At 41.4% G+C, this 24,485-nt stretch overlaps 1 protein-coding gene across 4 annotated transcripts in view; it reads left to right on the top strand.

The window, feature by feature from the left end:
- Positions 1-24,485, top strand: part of KIAA0319L (KIAA0319 like) — a 612,066-nt gene that overhangs the window by 444,083 nt on the left and 143,498 nt on the right. For all 4 annotated transcript variants that reach the window (XM_069223811.1, XM_069223812.1, XM_069223814.1 and 1 more), the window contains exons 13-15: positions 6,095-6,243; positions 6,591-6,742; positions 22,149-22,287. In XM_069223811.1, coding sequence (XP_069079912.1) covers positions 6,095-6,243; positions 6,591-6,742; positions 22,149-22,287 — 440 coding nt within the window. The remainder of the gene's footprint in view (positions 1-6,094; positions 6,244-6,590; positions 6,743-22,148; positions 22,288-24,485) is intronic.

The raw sequence follows: 24,485 nt of genomic DNA, 5'->3' as shown, positions 1-24,485 counted from the left end.
CTAGAATCTATGATGGGTGCCTGAGCGAAACTGACCACAGCACTGGTATTGAACAGAACAGTGGCTAGGCATTATAGGTCAGCGCCGGAGTATCCAGCATCTCTTTAGTCTATCCTTCACCAGAGAGTCTTAGTACAGGCTTCCTCCTCCACCAAACTGAACCTGGTATCCTTTCCTGCCCACACTCCTGATAGAGTCCAAAAAACTGGAAAGAGGGCGGAAGAAAGCAGTCTTGGTGGGTATCTTTGCATTGCATCATACAAAGTAGCTTATTGTCTTAGCTGCTAAACCCATAGGCTTGTAGAATGCCAGATATTGTTTTTCAAAATTTTCCTAACCATCTGAAGTATCATTTTGCTGCAGTTGTACCCCATTGTCAGCAGGCATCCAGGCATAGAATCAAAGCTTGTCTGGATGTAGCCACAGCTATGAGACCCTCACTATCCCTGCACCGTCTTACCTGGCTGCATTCTACAGGCTTTTCTGTGTATGTCTGAGTCACACTAATAGACATGTCATTTGATGGTGAACATCCTTTCGGAGATAGGACAGATGATGTTTTGGAACTCTTTAAGGCTGGGATTGCCACTGCCTGTCCCTTGGGCTTCAATCCCCAGCAACCCACGTCAGCCAGTTTGGAATCTTGGTGCTTCTTAGGACGTTCCAGTATAGGCAGCACAGCCCACACAGACGTCCCAGTAGCACCAGAATCCCTCTGTGTGGCAGTATAGTGATATAGGCAAAAGAAGGGTTCACCAAATTAAGCTTTTCTCCTCATCAGCACCATATGGGAAGCCACTTTAGCTTCTCCAGTATTGAATGGTAAATTGATTTGCATGCCTGAGCCATCCCTGTTGTAACATTTCAGTAGCAGTTCCATGTTAAACGTAGCCCTAAGCCTATAATAATACCTCTTAGGTAGCCTAATCGCATCATTTAAAATGAAAGTAATTTAACCAACTAGAGACAGTCTACCTGAAGACCACACCCTGAGAGGCCACCATCTTTCACACTTCTACTGGACATCATATGTGGGAACTTCGTTGCCTTCAACCATAAACAAGACACCCAACAACCACACTTTCATAAACTAAGATCCCATCTACAAATTACATCAATGACTGTAAAACTTCGGACTACTTCTGTAGCTGAAGAACCTTTATTGGGGCTCTAAACTTTTACTTCAGAGACTGCAGCATCACAGAAGTCATGCCAACAGACATATTTCCAATCAAGATATCCAAACATTAGTCTTCCAGCCTATTAGATATTGATGGTTCTAAATAAGCCCTTTCTGGTTCTCCATATAACGCTAGTTGATTAATGGTTAATTGCCAAAAATATGACAGTGATCAGGAGATCCTATTGAGAAGCCTCTTCATGGATCACTTGATGAGCCATAGCTGTCAAGCTGTTAGAAACTCTTTGTTAAAAAGTCGCAGCCGCCTCATTGACGGTCGTACCAGGAGTAAAAAAAAGCTACAATGGAAACCATCACTGTCCAAATTAGGAAAACACTTGTATCCCAGGAGCCTTGGTAAAACATTTAAGACTGATGGCAGACTAAAAACGATTTCTAGATCTGGACCAGCCACAAGGTACTCCAAGTTGGATTGCACAAACAATGAATACTAGTCCTTGACTGAACCAGTTGCTCAGGTCGTATCTTCAGCTACAACAGCACACACTTCTACTTAGGTTATCCTAAAGCAGACTTAGTAGTAGTGGAAGCTGTGCAAAGGTGGTTGAGGAATCTTTTTACAGCACCCCCTGAAAGAAAAGGTAGACGCCTAGACAATATTGGGTAAAGGGTTTTCACTACAGCTGGTTTTTCACTACAGCTTCAATAATCAACAGAGATGCAAACACCTTATCCATTTTAGGTTGAGACAGACATAAGGGGCCTGACCTATCTCAGTTTCTAGAACACTTGCCAGAGGATAAAAAGAATGAGGTGCTAAATATTCTGAGAGAAGAAGAAACATCAGCTGCAATTGTAAAGGCATCTGTGGATGCCTTTCCGCCAATACCATTTCTCTCCTGAGTTCTGAAGAAGATCGGGACAGACTGGGCCCAAGTCATCCTAGTGGCCCTAAATTCAGCATATGGTATGGACCCTAAGAGAGCGCTGAGCTATTATATAGATCGTACTGGGTGGACAATCTGTTTTGTGTGGATTCTCTAGAGATAAAAAAAAAGTCAAGGACGTTCAGACCATCTCCTCCTCAATCATGCTCTCCTTTAAGATCTGCTACTCATTTGCTAAAATTAAGAACAGGTTCCTCAAGAACTGCGTGCTCATTCTACTGGGGCCAGGTTGCCACGATGTGTTGGCACACGGCTTCCCTGTCCTTTTACTGGGTCTGCTGGGGAAACAAATCTGACTAAAACAGTGACATTGTGGTAGTGACCCATGTGAAAATGAGTTTGTCCTTCAGACCCCTGCTCCCACCACGCCTTTTCCAGAGGACTGCAATCCATCAGTGCCATACTCACACCTATTCTGAATGCCTCTATCTCTTCTGCGACCTTCCCAGATGTTCGGAAGCATGCAACTGTCCTGCCTTTGCAGAAGAAACACTCTGTGGACCCTTCAACGTGCCCCAGCTACAAACCGATCTCCCTGCAACCACTCTCTTACAGGATTAAAAACAAAACAAAAAATAATCATTAACATCACTGAATGACTCAGTGACCACCAACTCCTCAATACAGCTCAGTCTGGTTTAAGACCCAACCACAGCATGGAAACTGCCCTTACTGTTACCACAGATGATATCCGCATCACTCAGTATGAGACACTATGGTTCTCATCCTCCTTTGAAATTATGGTGAAGATTACTGAAAAAGTGGTTGATGCTTGCAGATCGCACATCTGAAACAGTAACGACAATGCCCATGTAGCGTGGGTCCTATATGATGAGAGGACTGTATATACCAACCATCTGAAGTCTTAAGAATGGTGTGTTGCGGGGCCCTGATAAGCCCAAACACCTGGCCTCTGCCGATCCCGAGAGGCAGGGAAAACCGAAATGCGGCGTGCGCGTGGTGTGAATGAAGAATAAACACGAGGGGCTTATCGCTTCCTGCTCATTAAGAGACATCATTGGACATATTAATTTAAGCCATCTATATGCTTTGAAAAAGTCCTGCTGGATGAAACACGTGTTGGCTGTCTCTGAACATTGATGTGTTTGTTTCTCAACATAAGGAAATAAATAATTCTGTATTTTTCTTCATTGTGGACTCATTACTCAGAGTGCCCTGGTTTTGTTTGCTTTCACTTTTGAAATTATCTTTTACTTTAATGATTTTATTTCCTCAATTTTGTTTTTTACTTTAATCCAGCCAGTTCCGGTAGAGAAGTTTATAATCTGCAGCCTGTAAACGGCGTTGAAGGTTTCTAAATGTTGGTTCATGATATATGGAATAAGGGTTTCCCTGGAGAAGATTGCTTAAAAAACTTAGTGTTGTCAGAGAGGGTAAAATAAATCCTATTTTCTCGTATATTTTCCTTATACCGTTTTGGTGAGGTATTACATGGGTTGTCTTGCTGAGGTATTGCATGGATTTTCTTGAATGTAATTTCTTACTTTTTGTATTTTGTTGTTGAAGAATTTACCAGCATTTCCCAATTTTTTTATGGAGATGTCCAATTTTGGGGCTTGCAGGTGTTTCAAAACAATTGTTTAGCTGTGTTTTTTGGTCTGTGGTTTGCAGAATTTAATTAATTTTGAAGGATGGTGGCTTTTGGCCTTTGAAACGTTTTATTTCAGTTTCTCCTGGCTACTTTTAATAAGTTGTTTGTGAGTGAGGTTTTTGGAGACCTGCATTTTCCAATGCTGTGGAATATTTCTTTACTTCCTTTAGTTCCTTTGGGGCCCATGTAGATTATTTGTTTTTTTCCCTTTTGAGAGCGAGTGGAGCAGGATCAACCTATTTCAGATGAGATACAGTACTTTGTAGTTTAGGTTTGGTTGCATTACATTCTTAGTTTCTTTCTGAGAGTAGTTTGACTGTGACATTTTCACCTACTGGTTGTTTTTTATGTTTGTGCATTTCACCAGAGATAGTTTAGACTGCCCTTCAACAGCTGTTTTGGGGAATGGTATTTCAAATGGAATATGTAGGTGGTCTTACTAGCTGAACATTATCCAGTTCTTCTTGAGCAAGAACTTTCAGAATTGTTTTGAAAAGTGCTATGTTGCCCGGTAATATGTCAAACGTTAATCTTAGTTAATGTGAAAGCAGCTCCAGCAATTTGAAAATTTTAATAGCGATAGAGATTATTTGGTAACTATTACTTGGGCATTAAACCATATGTTTCAAATGAAAAAGTTAACAGAAATATTTTTTAAAAGCTATTTACTGGGTTACTGAGTGTGGCTTAACCTGTTTTTTAAGTTTGAGTTTCAAGTTTTAGGACATTGGTAATAATTTAGATTATTGAATAAATTATGGATTGCTGTTTTTGTTCCTATGACAGATTGTTATTTATGGCATTTAAGAAATCTTTTTTATTTCTTATGTTTATTTACAACCTTGTGAAAGGAAATTCCTCAAAACATGAGTTGGATGTTTATGCATTTATTTTTTGAGAGTTCTAAAGACTTCTAAAGAATGAAGGCTTGGAACATATACTTTATCAATAAAGATTCTGCTTGCTATGCAGAAAGATACTGTCTCCATTGGAAAGTAACACCTGAATGCAAAACATTGCTTATACAGCTCCATGAAAGGCACAAGGATCCCTACAAAGTGTTATATGTCTGTGTGAGACTATCAGTATTATTCTAAATGGTGTGCAAGTAAGAATCTCAAATAGCTTCTGAGTGAAAGTCAGTGTAAACTAAAAGAAACTCATGGAGATGGAGTCTGGAAGCCTGGTACCCAAGTTTCAGCACTGTTTTCTTACAGAATATTTATCTGTAAATGTCTACAGAAAAAAAGTCTTCACAAGTTCCTTGGCATTGATGTGCCCATTTAAGGTCCTTTGGGAAGATGTAATCTGAGAAGCATCTGTCTAAACGTTCCCAACACTTTTGTAGGAGAATAGCAGGTTTCAGCAAGGAACCATAGCCTCGTTGTGTAAACATTTTCCACATTTCTAAACTTTTTGTTGAGGAAAATACATGCAGTGGTAACTCATTGAGGCAGTACTTTCTGCCTATATATCGTGGGAGCACACCACATTCAGTATTAAAAGTTAGTCACCCTCCAGGAGACGTCTTTGCATTACCTGTAAAAAGGTGATTAGTGATGTTGCAACAGTCAAGGCATATGCAGTTGAAAAGGTTACCCTGTTTTGAAATGGAAGAAGATCCACTTGTGTAGCACATTTTCCCTTGTAATGTTGTCTAAAACCAAGCTTTTGCATAAGATGTTTGTATATCATCTTTTTAATGAGCTATCCTTCTTCTCCAACCTGTAGTGGTTGTTGTCATTGTCACTGAGCCCATACTGAGCTCTCATCTGTACTCCAGCTTCATAGACGTCCCCCTTCCACCTGTTGACAACTGATTCTCTGTAGCATTTTAAGGTTATCAGATAACTTAAGGTCATAGGACCACCTTGTTATCCGACCTGTCTGTTATTTGACAGATAGTTGCATTCCTCAACTTGTGGTCTCAATTTGGTTTAGTTTGGTGTGCTAAAACTTTAAACAAAATGCTATATCCAAGGGCCATAGAGTTTTCTGGTATCGCTTGACTAGAGCTTCACAGCCCCTACCCTACCTGACTCCCAGATTACCTTTCTCAGTAAAACAGTCTCATGAACCCCACACTCTCTGACCTCAGATAAAGTTAGTCAGTATTACAAGAGCATGGATCTAGCACTACCTGACACCGCGCTTAGCTCTCCACTTGTACAGCCTCCCTAACACCAGATCAAATGTTAACAGTGCTTAAAGTGTCATAGATTTCTCAGTCACAGATAGTGATGTGTTCTTCATGTATCTTACTGCTGTGTCATTGGACTTGAAGTGTATTGCACTGCTCAGGTTTTCTCTACCCAATGATAGATTCTGTGTTTTTGGCTTATGTAATTACAGTTGCTTAAAAACTGATGCTGAGTTGTTCCTTTTGGTTTCAAGGGGCCCAGATGGCGTCAAAATTGAACACTCCAACAGCAGTGTGGCTACAGTGACGGGCCTTCAGGTGGGGACATATGCATTCACACTGACTGTGAAGGATGAGCGGGACCTGCAGAGTCAAAGCTCTGTGAATGTCATTGTGAGAGAAGGTAGGAAAATAATGTTGAAAGATGGCATACGGGTTCTGTAGGAATGCACACAATGAGTCGAGACATTGTTAAGGCAAGGACAAAAGAATCCATTAGGTTGGGCAGTGTGGAGTGGCATAGTTTAGGTGTGAGCAGCAGCAGGGCTCGTCTTATGGGTGTGTAACCCAGCTGAGAAGTAGGGGTGGGACTCGGGCAACGATTGGAGGCATGGCTCTGATGAGGATCAAGGGTGTGGCTCATGTCAGGATGAGGCCTATGAAACAAGGAGCATTATTTTGTAATTCTGGAAGAGAATGTTTATTGAAGGTTATCTGTTCAATTCTTCCTTTTTGCCTTTTTCACTGTAGAAATAAACAAACCACCTGTGGCCAAGATTACTGGTAATGCGGTAATCACACTGCCGACGAGCACAGTGGAGCTGGATGGTTCCAAATCATCAGACGACAAGGGCATTGTCAGCTATTTGTGGGTGCGGGATGAAGGCAGCCCAGCAGCTGGGGTGAGTGATCTATTAAATACATGGGATGATGCCTTTGGAAACGTATACTATCTCAGATACTGAGAATGGAAGGCCATTATGCGCTTGGGATGTTTCTCCTATCGTGTTTCATTGAAAATGTAGTTTACCCAGAATGGATGTTTTATAGATTCACATGCTTGAATTCCCCACACCAGTCTGGCAGGGAGTCCAGTGATATTCATAATGAGGACTGCATTGTTTAATATAGCATGTAACACTTCAAAATATTGAAATAGTGCCTACTCAAGTTATTTTAGAAAGAATCAAAGTCCAACTAAATTGGAGAAAGTTTATAGTTGACCAATCCCCAGAGGCTACCATACCTCGGAAATCTGATCTACAGACAAGTTACTTTTCTCAACCTAAGACTGTTTTCATGTGGTGACTATACTGTTATCTTTTATGAAAATGTTTATAATCTGTCTCCAAAAAGAGGCTTGCTTCTTTGATCAACATTTTCCACCTTTCTGTGATCTAGAAAATGCATTGAAAATCTGATACATCTAAAAAGTTATCTTTGGTGTTTTTGCGAGGGGTGGCAAAAAGAGGTCTCACTATGTCTTTATCTTAACCATAAGGCTAAGGAATGTAAGATCTGCTGCACCTTTTCAACTAAAACCCTTGAAGATGGGGAGATGTAACTTTTGATTTGGTTCCAGAGATCAAAATCCAAAGAAATATTATCCACCGATGAAGATTCTGATGATGCCTCAAAAAGGCTTTAAAACACCATAAAAAGCACATTCAGATGTTAGGAGCTCTGTAACATCTCCTGAGAAAATGGCATTGACATCTTAAGAACCTCTGAAAAAGCTTCACAAAAATGCAAACTTCCAGATTTCTTCATTTGAAGAGATATCCCTCATTGACAAAGGAAAGTTTGCATCTGAACCACCACCAAAGATAGCCTAATAGCTTGAGAAGGTAAGTCTCCGTAAAGACAGTCATCTTCAGAACCATCAGTGACGTAATTATTGGTGAAAATATCATTAAGTTCTTTGGTGACAAGGAAACATGATTCAGCACCAAAGAGAGGCCTCCTGCATATAGTCTGTCCCGTATTGTTGAAGGTGTTTACAGAGACCTCTACTATAACTTAGTCAATGATTGGATCTAGGAGAACAAAGGCATTTATGAAAATATGAACTCTGTGGGCATCCACTGTGCTGATTGTTGACAACTGTCTCACTGATGAAACTGCCATCAGTGATTAAACAGTTTCCATTATTGAATGTTTCATTATTGTCACCTCCTAAGCCTATCGAGACACCAAAGGGCATACTAATCTCAGAGGGAGAGGTGCTCCAGCAAAGCATAATCAAATCCTCCTCAATACCTTATTGATGCAGAGGAGTCTGAAGAAGACGGAATCTGTGGTCCAGCTTATAGTCCCACACAGCTTAAAATATCAAGACCAAAACTATAGTGAGTATTGAGAGAGCCACAACAATACTCGTTGCCAGACAACATGCCTTTGTACATGTATGGTCTTAAATAATCTGTGTGCCACTAACATCCCAGAAGTGTGCCTTTTGGGTAATGTCCATACTGTCCCTGGGGCTGCATGACTGACTTTGAGAGTTGTAGTTTTGATAGTGTAACTCTGCATTCTCACGGTCCCATACTCCATGCCGTGCGCGTCGGGGTTTGGGCAGAGTGTTACAACACGGCACGGGCTTATTCGCTCCACAAATACTTGAGGCTTATCATGGCCATCATTTGCCAATACTATTTGACTTCTCCCAAGGACTCATGACTACCAGCAGCTTGATCTATGTACCTTTCGTGTTTACATATAACGTTTTATATACATCTGAAGCCTTGACAAAGTCTTGAAGACGAAACACGTGTTGGCTGTTTTGCTGTATGGACTTATTGTTACTTTCGAACATCCTATTGTAACTTTGACCATTTATCACCATCTGGCTGCTCTGGACACATGGTCATTTTGTACAACGCAGTCTTTTGATTGAGATTTCTACTTTTTTTTTTACATTATCAGGATCAGGATTCATGCTACTGGTGTGCCCTGGCCACACTTCTTTCAATATTTAGGCAGCCACCCACTCTTCAGTGTGTGGCCCTCCGACACCTGTGGTAGCAGGTGTTAGGGCTAGCCTGGCACCCAACACCATATTGTTTAAATTTTATGACTTCGTCCGGATTTCACTATTGACATACGCTTTGCAGATGTGCAAGCACTCTCTGGCATTCGCCACCTTCTTCGCCATTAATATTGTAATAGTGGCCACATTAGACAAGACTATTATAGTGGTCACCCTTGACAGGATTACAGCAGTGTTTACCTTAGTGCATCAGTCAGGGTAGCCGGCAATAATGAAAAAAGTTTTGTCAATTTTGGATACCTTTAATTGTGTATTGCATAATATCCATAGCTACAATGTTCCCAACACCAATTTAATAATAGTAGTAAGTCTCCCCAGCCCCACATGATATCACCCAAATATCACCTTTTAAACATATTTGGGAAATGTAACTATTTTTCTCCAAATATCAGCTAAGTTCTGAAAATACACACGTTCTCGTTTTTGATACACACATTTCAATTTGTATACATATATATTATTTAATTCAGCCTAATAGAACTTCTAATTTAGTAGGTTGTGCTACATACAGGTAGCTGGAGAGGTAGCAGCCCTTCATGAGCTACTTGTTGGAGAAGCTTGCCCTAACATAATCTGGTAACCCGATGCCAGACAGAGTCACGGAGGATCAGACAGCCGCTATCATATGCCAACATTTTTATCATAAGATGCCCACATTTGCATGTCAAAACACAGAGATTCAGGCAGCCACATCATACATTTGCCAGGCACCCAGTCACACACTGTGGTACATCTACATAATACTCACCATTGTACACCTACATATCGACCATCAGACACCTACATACATCTGCAAGAAATCCATTAGATGCACACATCAACCCTCACATGCTCACATACTACAATCATAAACCCACACAGGCACATCCTACTCTCACCCACCCGCCATCAGACACCCACCATTATCATGTGCCCCATACTCGCCATGAGACACCCACCTTCCATCATAAATCTACTCTATTCACTATTATACACCCACCATCTGTACACAAATCCGTACACAGCAACACTCATGCAGCCACACATCCGTTGTCACATGATCACACAACCAACAGCGTGTGCTTACACACCCACCATCAAACACCCAACCACAGTTATGCTTCCACATATCCCTGTCATGCCCCTACACAGCCATCAAGACACCCACTAAGGCACCAACACACACATCATACCCCAACACCTTGCATAACATAACACACCCACTAGACACACCTAGCACGAAACACTCATACATCCACCATTGTATGAAAACACTTGCGCCATCATAATCCTGCACATCGGCCACCATACAGCAGTGCACAAAACCAAAAAAATGAAATTCCAAAAGTATAATTAAGGAAAAGGGAATTTAAGGTTGATTAATACATTCATAGTGGCTACAGTATAACACCAAAAGAAGACATGAAAATCGAAAGTTAAGGTATTACCTTTATCTGATACCCTTTTCGCATCTACAGTCATCCTCTTACTACAAGGTTTTTTGGATCCAAATATATATATATAAATAAATAAATATATATATATGTGTTCGATGGCATAGGAGTGTTACAAGTTGTTTTTCTTCGAAGAAGTCTTTTAGAGTCACGGGATCGAGTGACTCCCCTTCGGTTCCATTGCGCATGGGCATCAACTCCATTGTTTTCTTTCCGCCGTCGGGTTTGAACGTGTTTCCTCTCGCTCCGAGATTTTGATTTGGAAAATGTTAAAAAACCTTCTTTTTTGACGGTATTGTATCGATTGCGTTATACATCTTCAATCGAAACAGCAGTACCGTCGGTAAACAACTTTGTTCGCCCTTCGGGGCGCGCGCGCCCAACTTGGGCCTATTCGGGTAGACCGCATGGAGAGCCTTATGGATAGGACTCCATTCCGATTCTGCCCTCGGTGCTATGCGAAGTACCCATACACAGACCAACATCTGGTTTGCAACCTCTGCCTTTCTCCAGACCATCGGGAGGAAAACTGCGAGGCCTGTCGATCGTTCCCATCGAAAAAGATTCTGAGAGACCGAAGAGTAAGAAGGCTGGAAATGCCATAGAAGACTGGAGAACATTTCGACGTAATAGAAAAAGAACAAATGCAGACAGCAGTCTGGATCAGAGATACAGAGTCTGAGCAGGAATCCGTGAAAGACCGACCCGTCACAGCTGGCCAGCATGTGAGTACGTCTGCCCCTGGACCCCCACATAAACAACAGAAGGCCTTGGGTGCGCCACTGCCGGAAGGTCATGACTCAGCCTGAAAAAAGACTGTCGGTGACCGACCCTCGAGTTCGGCACCGAAAAAGGCCACCCCTCCAAAGACTTCGGAGTTGACAAAAAACTCAATTTCAAACTCCAGTAGACAACAATTCTCGAAGACAAAAATAAGAAAAACTGTTTCATAGCCGTGACCTTCCTCGTCATTTTCGGTCCCGAAAAAAAACATTACATTTCGGAGCCGAAAAAGACAGGATATACAGAGGAACAAGGACTTTCCAAAAGACTGAGAGAAAGCCATAAAACCTCTGAGGAAGAGTCCGAGATTGAACCCAATCCTTCAAATTATGGATGTGAGACAGTCCACGATACACATCCATAAGGAAACAGGGAGAATCATCACAGCACCTCCTTTAAAAACAAATAAAGAGCTGGCATTTCAGGAGGAATTGGACACTGCACAGCCCCCAGCTAAAGTGCCAAAACAGAAAGAGAAGACAGCACCTCCTCAGTCTTCTCCTCCTCATTCTCCACACCTACCTAACTCTCCTCAAATAACTCTTACACCAGTGCAGTCTCCAATGCATTCTTTTGACTCACAACAAGACATTGTTGATCCATGGGATCTTTACGAACCTGATCCCATCCCAAGCAGCGACCCAAACAGCTACCCCTCTAAATCATCTCCACCTGAAGATACTACAGAATATAATCAGGTGATAGCTAGGGCTGCAGCCTATCATGGGGTTACAATGCACACAGAACTTTTACAGGAAGATTCTTTATTCAGTACATTATCCTCAACTCATTTTATGTACCAATGCCTCCCAATGCTACCAGGCAGGGTAAAGGACGCAGACTAAAGTTTTAATGAGCCTGTGAAAGCAAGAATTATATCACCTAGAATAGATTAAAAGTACAAACCTGCACCTTCTGACCCTGATTACATCATCCATCAGGTGCCCGCTGATTCAGTAGTGGTTAGTCCTGCCAGGAAAAGAGCGAATAGTCAGTCCTCATGAGATGCACCCCCTCCTGATAAAGAAAGCAGAAAGTTTGATGCTGCAGGAAAAAGGGTTGCGTCCCAAGCAGCAAACAAATGGAGAATAGCAAATTCCCAGGCACTGCTAGCTGGTTACAATAGAGCCCATTGGGACGAGATGCAGGATATCATACAGCATCTCCCAAAAGAGCACCAGAAAAGGGCTCAACAGGTAGTAGAAGAAGGGCAAGCTATTACTAATAACCAAATAAGATCTGCCCTTGATGCAGCTGATACCGCTGTAAGCACACAGCAGTCACTATTCGTAGACATGAGCAAAACAAAGCCACAGCACACAATGTAAACAACAGTGTAATATAGGTAACAGGATCTGCAATACACGAGTTCCGTTGGACAGAAGAACAAGACGGCATGCATGTGTTCACATTTTCTTAGAAGAAAGTCTCTTTATTTTGAAAGCGCAGTTGTATTCACTGAGGAAGAATCATCACGCTGGTGACTTTTTCAAGGCTCCAAGAAGATGTAATATAGTGAAAGAACTAAGTCAGTCCAAAAATTACAAGTGTGTTCTTCGTATCTGAAACTGTAGTTGGATTGATGAGTGTAAGCCTACCCCAGTGGGAAAAAGTCCAAACAAATGGGAAGTAACCCGAAGGACCCTGATAAGTCTGAGGTCATGATTCGTAAGTGGCCAAGTGCCATCAACCCGAATGTTTCCGGAACTGTTCAATATTCGTATACATGCATGGCTGAGATCCTCTGGTTTCAAACCAAAAATACAACAGGCTGTGTTAAACATGCCCTTTGATTAAAAAAAAAAAATCTTTTTGGGCCAGAGGTAGACACAGCAATAGAAAAACTATGAAAAGATTCTGCCACAGCCAAGGCATTTTGTGCACTCTATTCTACACCATATAGAGGGTCATTTCGTAAAAATCAGTTTCGAGGAGGTTTCAGACCACAATTGTCAGAGGCATTAACCTGCCAAACAAAACCAGCTTACCAAACCCAGTACCAGCGAGGTGGTTTTAGAGGCACATATATAGAGGGTAATACTCTAGACATAGAGGTAAATTCCAAACCTCTAAACAATCTGCAACACAGCCAAAACAGTGACTTCCCTCACTCCCTTCCACTCAACAACTCTCCTGTGGGGGGGAAGACTACAACAGTTCACACACATTGGCAAAATATCACCACAGACAACTGGGTGCTATCAGTTATCCGCAATGGTTAATGCCTAGAATTGATAAACACTCCTCCAAATATTCCACAAAGGTTTCACAACTTAACCCCAGAACATACAATTCTGTTACAAAAAGAGGTTCAATCTCTACCACTCAAACAAGCAATAGAGTTAGTTCCACAGTCTCAGCTAGGAACAGTAGTTTATTCACTATACTTTCTAATTCCCAAAAAAGATGGCCAATATTAGACCTCAGGCCCCTCAATTATTACATCCTATCAGAACATTTGCATGTGGTAACTCTGCAAGATGTTATCCCACTGCTATAATAACAAGATTTTATGATAGCCTTAGACCTCAAAGATCCGTATTTCCACATACCCATCCATCCCGCTCACAGAAAATACCTCAGGTTTGTCATTCAAGGAAACACTACCAGTTCAATACCCTTTGGAATAACAACAACTCCAAGGGTATTCACAGATTGCTTAGCAGTAGTAGCAGCCGACCTAAAAAGACAACATATACATGTCTTTCCATATCTAGACGATTGGCTAATAAAATCAAGCAGTCTTACACAATGCCAAAACCATACACGTTATGCAATAGAAACCCTACAGACATTAGGTTTCTCTATAAACTACCAAAAGTCACACCTTCAACCAGCATAAGTACAACCGTATTTGGGTGCGATCCTAAATACTCAACGAGCTCTAGCGTATCCAAATACACAAATGATACAAGCATTCCAAAATCTTAATTCCACAAATACAACCAAATCAACAATACACTGTAAGATTTGTCTTGAAAATCCGAGGAATGATGGCATTTTGCGTTGCAATTGTTCCACACGCAAGATTAAACATGCAACCCTTACAACAGTGCCTTGCACAACAATAGTCACAGGCACACGGTCATCTCCAAGATCTAGTGTTGATAGACCGCCAAACATATATGTCCCTTCAGTGGTGGAATTGCACCAATGTAATACAAGGGTGGTCATTTCAATACCGTGTGTCTCAAACCATAAATACAACAGATGCATCAATGACTGGTTGGGGAGCTCACCTAAACAATCACAACATTCAAGGACGACAATGGGATGTCAAACAGAAACAGCTACACATAAACCACTTGGAGTTATTAGCTGGGTTTCTGGCCCTTGAAGCCTTTCAACCTCTTCTCACACAGAATAATGTTCTTATCAAAACAGACAACATGACAGCCATGTATTATCTAAACAAACAGGGAGGGACACCTTCATCCCAACTGTCCCTTCTAGCCCCAAAAATTTGGAAATGGGCAATCCACAACCAAATTAATCTATTAGTGCAGTACATCCCAGGGATAGACAATCAGTTGGCAGATATCCTTAGCAGAAATCTCTAACAAACTCACGAATGGGAGATTCATCCTCAAGTACTTCAAAAATACTTTCAAAAGTGGGGAACACCAAACATAGACCTATTTGCAACAAGCAAAAACACAAAATGCAAAAACTTTGCATCCAGACACCCACATCCCCTATCCAAGGGCAATGCTTTATGGATCAATTGGTCAGGGATATTTGCTTATGATTTTCTCCCACTCCTTCCATTTCTAGTTAACAAGTTGTTTCAAACTTCACTCAACATGATACTCATAGCACCGACATGGGCACGTCAGACATGGTACACAACATTACTATATCTATCTGTAGTACCACACTCCAAACTCCCATGCAGACCGGTTCTGTTAACACAAAACAGAGGTCAAATCAGACATCCAAACCCCAATGCTCTCAATCTAGCAATTTTGCTCCTGAAGACATAGAATTTGGATATTTAAAACTCCTATCAGAATGTATGGACGTTATTAAACAAGCAAGAAAACCCACTATTAGACAGTGCTATGCAAACAAATGGAAAAGATTTGTCTATTACTGTCAATCTAAAAATATAGATCCTCTTACAGCATCAATACAAGATATTGTGTGGTATTTACTTAATTTACAAAAATCAAATTTAGCATTTTCTTCCATAAAAATACACCTTACTGCAATTTCTGCATATTTACAGAATATTCAACATAGCTCTTTATTTAGAGTTCCTGTCATTAAAGCTTTCATGGAAGGCTTCAAACGCATCATTCCACCAAGAACACCACCAGCTCGTGCCAAATTCAATTTCTAACATGGAAAGTTGCCTTCCTAATGGCAATTACTTCTTTGAGAAGAGTGAGTGAAATCTAAGCTTTTACTCTTGAAGAACCTTTCTTCCAAGTACATAAACAAAGTTGGACTAAGAACAAATCCAAAATTTCTACCGAAAGTAGTCTCAACATTTCATATTAATTAAACCTTGGAACTGCCAGTCTTCTTCCCACAGCCGGACTCGGTGGCAGAAAGAGCTCTACATACATTAGACCTCAAAAGAGCTCTAATGTACTATATAGACAGAACGAAACAGTTTAGAAAGACTAAACTTTTTGTGGCTTTCCAACAAACATATACAGGCAATCCTATATCAAAACAAGGTTTAGCAAGATGGATTGTAAGGTGCATACTAACATGCTATATCAAAGCAAAAAGACAGATTCTAATCACTATCAAGGCACATTCTACACAAAAGAAAGGTGCAACAATGGCTTTTTTAGGAAATATACCAACGGCTGAAATATGTAAAGCAGCTACATGGTCAACACCTCATACATTTACTAAACACTACTGTGTGGACGTATTATCAGAACAACAAGCCACAGTAGGCCAAGCTGTTCTAAGAATTTTATTTCAAACAACTTCAACTCCTGCTGGCTAGCCACCGCTATTTTTTGGGAGGACAAACTGCTTTGTAGTCTATGCATAGCATGTGAATCTGCAGCTACACATGCCATTGAACGGAAAATGTCACTTTCCCACTGTACATCTGTTCGTGGCATGTTGTGCTGCAGATTCACATGCACCCTCCCTGGAAGCCTGTAGTCGTTTAAGTTAACACATATGTATATACATTTACATTTGCATGGACATCTCTTTTTTTACTTTTATACTCTATCACTCCTTCCTTTACCCCTTTGGGGAAAACAATTTAACAATGTAGTTGATGCCCATGCGCAATGGAACCGAAGGGGAAGAGTCACTCTATCCCGTGACTCTAAAAGACTTCTTCGAAGAAAAACAACTTGTAACACTCCGAGCCCAACACTAGATGTTGGAATCCATACGCGCATAGCATGTGAATCTGCAGCAAAACATGCCACGAGCAGATGTACACTAGGTAAGTGACATTTTCCATATATATATATATACACACACACACACACACACACACACACACACACACACACACACACACACACACACACACACACACACACACACACACACACACACACACACACACACACACACACACACACACACACACACACACACACACACACACACACACACACATATATATATGCGATCGAAACTATAACGTCATTTTATAGAAAGTTTAGAAAAGATTATACCAGAGCGAGAGGAAACGCCTTTAAACCCGACAGCGGAAAGAAAACAATTTAACAAAGGACTCTATGCCCATGCACAGTATTACCAAGAGGAGGAGTCACTCGATCTCAAACATTCTTCGAAGAAAAACAACTTGTAACAGTGTATATATTTGTGTGTGTATATATATTTATTTATGTATATGTGTGTATATATCTATATTTAAGTGTGTGTGTGTATATATATATATATATATAGGTGTGTGTGTGTATATATGCGTGTGTGTTGATATGGGTGTGTGTATGTGTATATATGTGTGTGTGTGTGTATATATATATATAGGTGTGTATATATATGTGAATGACACAAGTGCCTGTGACAGGGAAGGGCCAAAAATGTGTAGAGATGGATGGGATTTCACAGTGAGTTGATAAGCACAAATGTTTTTATATGTTTTTAGACTGACTTTGCTTTGGGATGTTCGAAACACTCAAATTGTGAAAAGAAATGCCCTTAGGTTTTGTTTAAAAAAAAAAAAACTCACCCATCAACCCAGTTGGTGGCATGCTTCATCATTGGGGTCCAACCCAAGACACCTAGTATGTCACAGGTGTGCTTTGATGCCTGATTACAGCGGAGCGTTTTTTTCGTTTACCAAACACATACTGGTTGGATTTCGCACAAGAGTGAGTGATGGTTCAATAGATCAAATTTTATTAGCAAGAGATTTCACAAAAATGAAATGCACAGTTAATAACTGAAAGGCCAAAAAACTGAACTAATGACTTGCAGCTCATGAGCTGTAAAGCCACAAGGCACCAACTGCTTTACACGCCATTCACACTCCTTTCATACATGACACACACAAGATTTTTCACACCAGTAGCCGTAGGCCCAGCACATTACAACTTTCACGACAAGAGACAATGTATACCCTGGTAGAGAAATACAGAAAAGACAATTAGTACTGCATAGCCATATATTCATCAAGTGTACACACATACTGGTTGGATTTGGCACGAGGGTGAGTGATGGTTCAATAGATCACATTTTATTAACAAGAGATTTCATAAAAGTGAAATGCACTGTTAATAACTGAAAGACCAAAAAACTGAACCAATGACTGGCAGCTCGTGAGCCATATCAAGGCACCAACCGCTTTACAGTACATTCACACACCTTTCATACACAACATGCACAAGACAATTCATGCCACAAGCTGTGGGTCCAGCACATTACAACACTCACATCAACAGACAGCACCATTCAGGCGCCCATCACTTCCATACACCTACATGCCTGACAAAGCAATCGCACCAGCTGATGGAGTCTGTGAACTGGCGTTGGGCTAGCAGTGTGTCATAGTGACCAACGGCAAGGCACTATTTACACTGCCAGCAAAACGCCACTCCACGCACACTGCCAGCCAAGCGCCACTCTATGCACCCCGCCAGCCAAGCACCATTCCATGCACACCACCAGCCAAGCGCCACTCTGCGCACACCAACACATTTTCTTAACAAAGAAAAAAACGCTAATTATAAGTAAATACAAAACTACAAACAAAAAAGCTCTAACTAAATACATGACAGTAATGCCATCCGTGAAACTGAACAAAAAATATAGAACAGTACAGAAAAGGCAGTTCACTTTTACAGTAGTTCCCAATACTTTTTCTGGGTGTGGTAACTTCTGAAACAGCCTGCCACACCCAGCCCAGGTTTTGAAGGACAGTCACGGCAGTACATATGAGTCTCCTTCCTGATACCTCTTGTGGCACAGACTCTACATTTCTTAGCAGGAAAGTCTTTTTTTGGGCGTGGGAGGAATGTGATCAGGAAAGTGGTGATCTTTCAATCTAGCCACATCCTCCACCACTGCTTCTCTAGGAACTCTTGCCTGTTCCACTGCAACAAGGCTCTCTATCACAGACTCCTGAAACATAACAAACGTCTTCTTTGACTCAGGAGAACAATCCTTGAACACAACAAAAGCATTAAAAGTTGCTAAATGGAAGAGGTGTATAGCCAACTTCCTATACCAAATGTAAGCCTTACAAATAGCAGTGTAAGGTTCCAATCTCCTCTACACCACCCATGTGCTAATTGTTGTCAAAAATGAATGCAGGTTTCCGCGCTTCAGCAACCTGACCCCAAACAGTTACAGGTGAAGTACACTCATCATGGATGGTAGTCCGCATATAGACATCTCTCCTGTCTGCAGATTTCACAGCTAGCAGCTCATCATTATGCAAGGCACTGCACTGTCCCCTCTCAAGTTTTTTTTACATACAAGCTCCCTTGCATAGCCTTTACCGTTAGAGCAGATTGTGCCACAGGCAACAGTGTCCACTTTGAACAATTCCCTGAAGAAATGCACGCCAGTGTAAAAGTTATTTACGTACAAATGGTGACCTTTTTTTTTGTCTTCTACCAAGTTCCCACACAATTTTCCCACTAACTCCAAGAGTAGATGGACATCCAGGGGGTACAATACTGTAATTCCTACCAGTGTAGACCTGGAAATTATAGACCTATTCTGTACTACTCTCAGACAGCATATACATTTTAATTCCATACCTTGCCCTCTTGCTAGGAATGTACTATCTAAAAACCAAACGGCCCTTGAACAGGACCAAAGACTCGTCCACAGCTATTTATTTCCCTAGAACATAGATTTCTAAAGTAAAAATCTACAAAATTGATCAAGGAAAGCCGAATCCTAAAAAGGCGGTCACAATCAGGGTGATCTTGTGGCATGGTTGCAGGAAACAGAAAAGTTAAACCCAAGAACTTCATCTCTTCCAGATTTGTGGGAATCCACCAGGTAGCTCTAGAGTGTGCTCTACGTCTGACACTGTTGTCCTTCAAATCCTGTTCAGCATACAAATTAGTCTGCTCAACAATCTCTTTCAAAAATACATTGTCCGTAAACAACTGAAAGAAATTGATAGGCAGAAAGTTTTCCATATTCACTCCACATCCTGGGAGGCCAGTAAAGACAGGCAATGCCGACTGCTCCATGTTTGGGCAATCCATACTTCAGGTCTTCCAATGGGAAGCCCTGCACTAATGGCACATCAGTGTCCTCCTCTAAAACAGGCACTTCATCCACACTGAGAGTGGCTTTATCATCAGATGATTGCTCTCGGACAGAAAATTCACTGCCAGACTCTTGCAATTCCTCCTCTGCCTCAGATGCAGAGTAAGTTTCATAATCATGGTCAGAAGACGACTCAGAAATCATACCAGTAACCTGCTGAGCGGTCATCCTGCGGCTAGCCATGATCCTTCCTAATAAAAGTAACTTGACAAATTCACCAACAGCAACTAACACTGTGCAAGATAAGAAATAAAGTGTGGCTTTATTACAAAGATGTTATACTCAAAAACGATACTACTCACTTGCCTGAGACATCTAGACTCACCAACACCTACTCTGCACAGACACAGGAAGCACCAATGATATCCCACTAAAAAGCAAAAACAAAATATAATTACACATAAGACAACACATGTATCATTCTGCACAAATCTAAGGGCATCTTGATAAGGATAAAGCATATAGGTACACATTAAACTTGCAGTACATATATAATGTTGAAGCATTTGATAAATGTAAACATTCAGAAACTCACCTAACAGTCATGTTGTTTGTTAGTGATATCTTAACATGGTGTATTGTATGCTGCTGTTTCTTAAAATCATAGAATCAAGTGTAGCTCTTGGAGAAGTGCACAGCAGTGAGTAATGATGAATTATGCATTGCTCCGACACGCCTGGTTGGGAAGCTTTGCACACTAGAGAACGTATTACATATTGCACACCATTTCTACAGTTATGGTTTGCTACATTTTCCTATTCTTGTATATGTGCTCAGTACTCTGGAGTGTATAAGTGCAACATGAGTACAATTTGGGGGTCCTGTGATGTGAGGAAATCCAGCCAGGGCATTCAATTTAGCCTTTGTGTCATTCAGTATTCATCAGTAAGGAAAACAATGTAAACAATGTATTGTGGTACATGTTGGAGTAGGGCATCTATTAATTGCCTCAAACCATTCGAAACGGTGGGCGTGCCATGGTATGAAGACGTTCCATTAGAACTTGAAATCCCCCTGCAGCCAACAAATGTAGCACCGCCATCATTTTTAGGAGTGGTGGAATGGCAGTCCTTATTCCAATATTGGTTTATAAAGCAGTCCCTGTTACATCCAATAAGCTTAGGATGGTGTCCATTTCAATGCATTAGTCTGGAAGAATATAGTCCCTGGACATGTTTAAAGGATTGAGACACCTCCTGACCATTCCAGGCAATCTATTCCTAATCTGTGCCTGTACTCCTTGTTAATCCTGATGCTGCACTTGTACTTGCAGTTATAAGTGTAGCAGCACCTAATGGTGAAATAAAGCAGAGTCAATACTTTTAGCATTGTGCTTGTAGCAAACTCATTTTGGCTGTAATGGTTACTTTGAAGCTGGTGAGATTGAATTCCTGGATTAATGTGTTTTGAATTAAAGGTAACTTTTTTTTGTTTTAATTTTAAAAACTTTTTAAATAACTAATTATTTTAAAACTAATTTGTGGAGTCCTCAAACACATTAAACTCTATGGTTTTATATTTTGAAACATAATAATAATTTAACCCCTGCTTTGCTTGCTGATGTGCTAATTCTGCACCTCTGCAAGACTATACTGCTTCTTGTAGTAGGAACCACCCGCGCCCAGTTTTACCAGTTGCAATTTTACCCCACCCAGTAAATCAAAGTGTGGGACAATCGCTCCCTGTGACCATCCCCATACCACCACAGTCAAAGGCCGTGGGGTTGGGGTTATGTATGGTAATTATAATTACTTAACATTTTTTAAAAATCTGGAAATTCACAGAAAAACAAATGTTAAAGTGACGTTATAGTTAGGAATTGTAATTATATCTTACTTAAAAAAAAGTAATTTAATCTGCTAAAGGTAACAGTAGGTGAAAATGTCATTGACAGCGTAATGTTTTAAACTCAAAGAACTATTGAAACTCCCCAGTTGGAGTTAGATCAGTGTACTATAACTTGTGCCCTAAAGTAACTATAGTTCATGTTCTCACCATGCACTGCAAGTGACCCCACACATTACATCACTCGAGATATGATCTGTGACATCACTGATAATATCAATGCAGCATCCGAAATGCAGATACTTAGAACACCCACTACTGACCCTGTACTCACATTTCACTACAGTTTTATTGAGGCAGTCCAGTTCAGTGATGTGCGGCTGCAGATTTAACTGAATATAACACTTTAGAGAGTCTGCACTTAATTTCATTGTACTATAACTGCTTATTTTGCGGGGATGGAAGAGTAGAGACGAGCAGTTTCAAAGTCTTAGCACATTGTTTTAAACCCAACAGGAGGTGTTGAACAACTCTGATCACCATCCTGTGCTTTTCCTGGCAAACCTCGTGGAAGGAACCTATACCTTTCACCTGAAGGTGACCGATGCAAAGGGGGAGAGTGACGCTGACAGAGCGACGGTGGAAGTGAAAGCTGGTGAGCATCAAAAACAAATAACCAAATAACCTGTTAGCTGCTTATTTTCATGTACCAAATTGCTCAGTGTGTGCAAGTCTACTGAACAAGTGCAAAGAATGCCCTGCAATAAAGTAGGTAAATGTGGATGGTGAAGGTCACAAAGTGCCAGAAAGTTAAATTCACTGCTTGCAGCATATTCTGAATTAATTGGCAAGCATGTGTTTATCCCTAAAACAGTTTATTTCAAAGCAGTGCTTTCTGCCATTTTCAATTGGTTGCTCACTGCGTAGCACTCTGCTCCCTATTTGTTACGTGGTCTTTGCCAACGAACATTTGTTGAGTGAGCACTCTGCAGGTAATTTGAGCATAAAATTGTTCCCATACATATATGCACATGGTAAAAACAATGTAGCCTTCAAAACACTTGTATACTTAATGCACATACCCAGCTGCACACAAAGTCTCACAAACCATTGCTTATTGTCTGGAAAGTCTGTTTATATTTCATGTATTGATTTAAGTTGGAATTTAGAAGAGCCTTTCTGTCCACCAGTCTTGCTGTGCTCTTTTTTTTTCTTTCTTTTTTTTTTACTGCATTGTATTCATTTTTAAAGCAGTGAACAACCCACTGCATTTCCACTGGCACAGAAATGCAAATAAATGATACTATTGCTTGCACACCACCACATCCCACTCAAATATACATTTCAAAGCATTCCACAATACTACACCATCTTCTTTCCCCATACATTCCTGTGCATCCCATAGCTGTGAATACAGCTTTTTCTTGCGTTGTGTATCAGTGCATTTCCTGATTCCAGGCAGCAATCAGAGGGTGTTTGCTGCATTCCCATTCAGGTTTACCTTTTCTCCATATTGTCTTATAAAATGGGATGCCCCACGTAAATGGTTGACCTTCAGGGTCTCACCATTGATAACTACAATCACTAAATTGACATATTATAGGTGGGGCGGTCTGAGAATTCTCCCCCAAGTGTCAGACTGGATCTGGACATTTTTCCTCAGCAGTACCTCTGCGCATTGGTAAAGGGCGTCGAACGACCCCTCAGCAACTGCGTCCCCGGACATGACATCAGAGGAGTCCATATATTACCTCCTCCGACACGCTGACGTCAGTTTCTTCTTTTTCGTGCAGCAATGCGTATCCGGTGTAGCGAGTATCATGGTGCCTTTTCTATCCGATCTTCGGGTATTTTTGTACAACCTTTACAATCTAATAGTGTATATGCCTTCTGGGTTTAAACCCTATGGATCGTGTTCCAGCAGATGCCTGTCACATATCCCATTCCATCTGTTTATGGTGTCTGGGGTCTCATCACGATGCCGAAGCCTGCCATTGTTTGAAGCCGAAGTGTTTGAGGGAGTGTCGCATGAAGCTCCTCATGGCGCGAGCAGATAAGTCCTCTTCTCGCAGGTTGCAAGTCCATCTTCTTCATGGTCCCGAGAACGCTTCAGAAGTCGTTCTTGGATGGTTCCACCATCTCCAAGTAAGTCTTCCCGTACTCCATCACACCCTTCAGCGTCACCGCCCCACGTTCTCCTCCTGTGAATTATGCACCCGCGTCGACCCCCCCTTCCCTTTCACCGTATCCCAGCACCAGGGCGACTATTGAGCAAATGTGACCTTACTATGCGTCCCTACATTCCATCTTTGGTTCTTCCCCTCCCTCTGGAGTGCCTTTGGGCCCTAATGGAGGTGTTGACGGGGTCTTCGCCAGCGGTTTTCACCTCTGTGCCTTTTAACACTCTTGACTCCAACTCTGGAGTCAGATAGGCTCCGGTGCACGGCCTTGTACGACCTCTCTCTTCTCTGCCTGATCCTATTGTCCTGATGGCCCTCACAGTGCGGTTGGGTCAATCGACTCCGCGTGACACTCCTATACTGATGTCACTGGTGTCGAACGACGCCGTTTCCGTTGCAGCTTCCCCCATTCGACATCGGCCTACGTCGATCCCGATGCCGGGCGCGGCGCCATTTGATTTGGATGTGATTCCTGTGCTGGATCCACTTTCTGAACCTACTGCACATCCTCATGCTCCCTTTATGGGGCTCCTTATGAGTTCATCCTCTGATTGGGTGCTTGATTTAGCCACTGCTAGCGGCCTAGACTCCTCGCCGGCATCTAGCCTACTCTCGTCCCCAGGATTAACGTTGGAAGCCAGCACTGTCTTCACAGATGTCATGAGGAGGGTGG

Source organism: Pleurodeles waltl, chromosome 3_1 (genome assembly GCF_031143425.1).
Source record: "Pleurodeles waltl isolate 20211129_DDA chromosome 3_1, aPleWal1.hap1.20221129, whole genome shotgun sequence".
Lineage (NCBI taxonomy): Eukaryota > Metazoa > Chordata > Amphibia > Caudata > Salamandridae > Pleurodeles > Pleurodeles waltl.
This window is presented reverse-complemented; position numbering and strand designations above follow the sequence as displayed.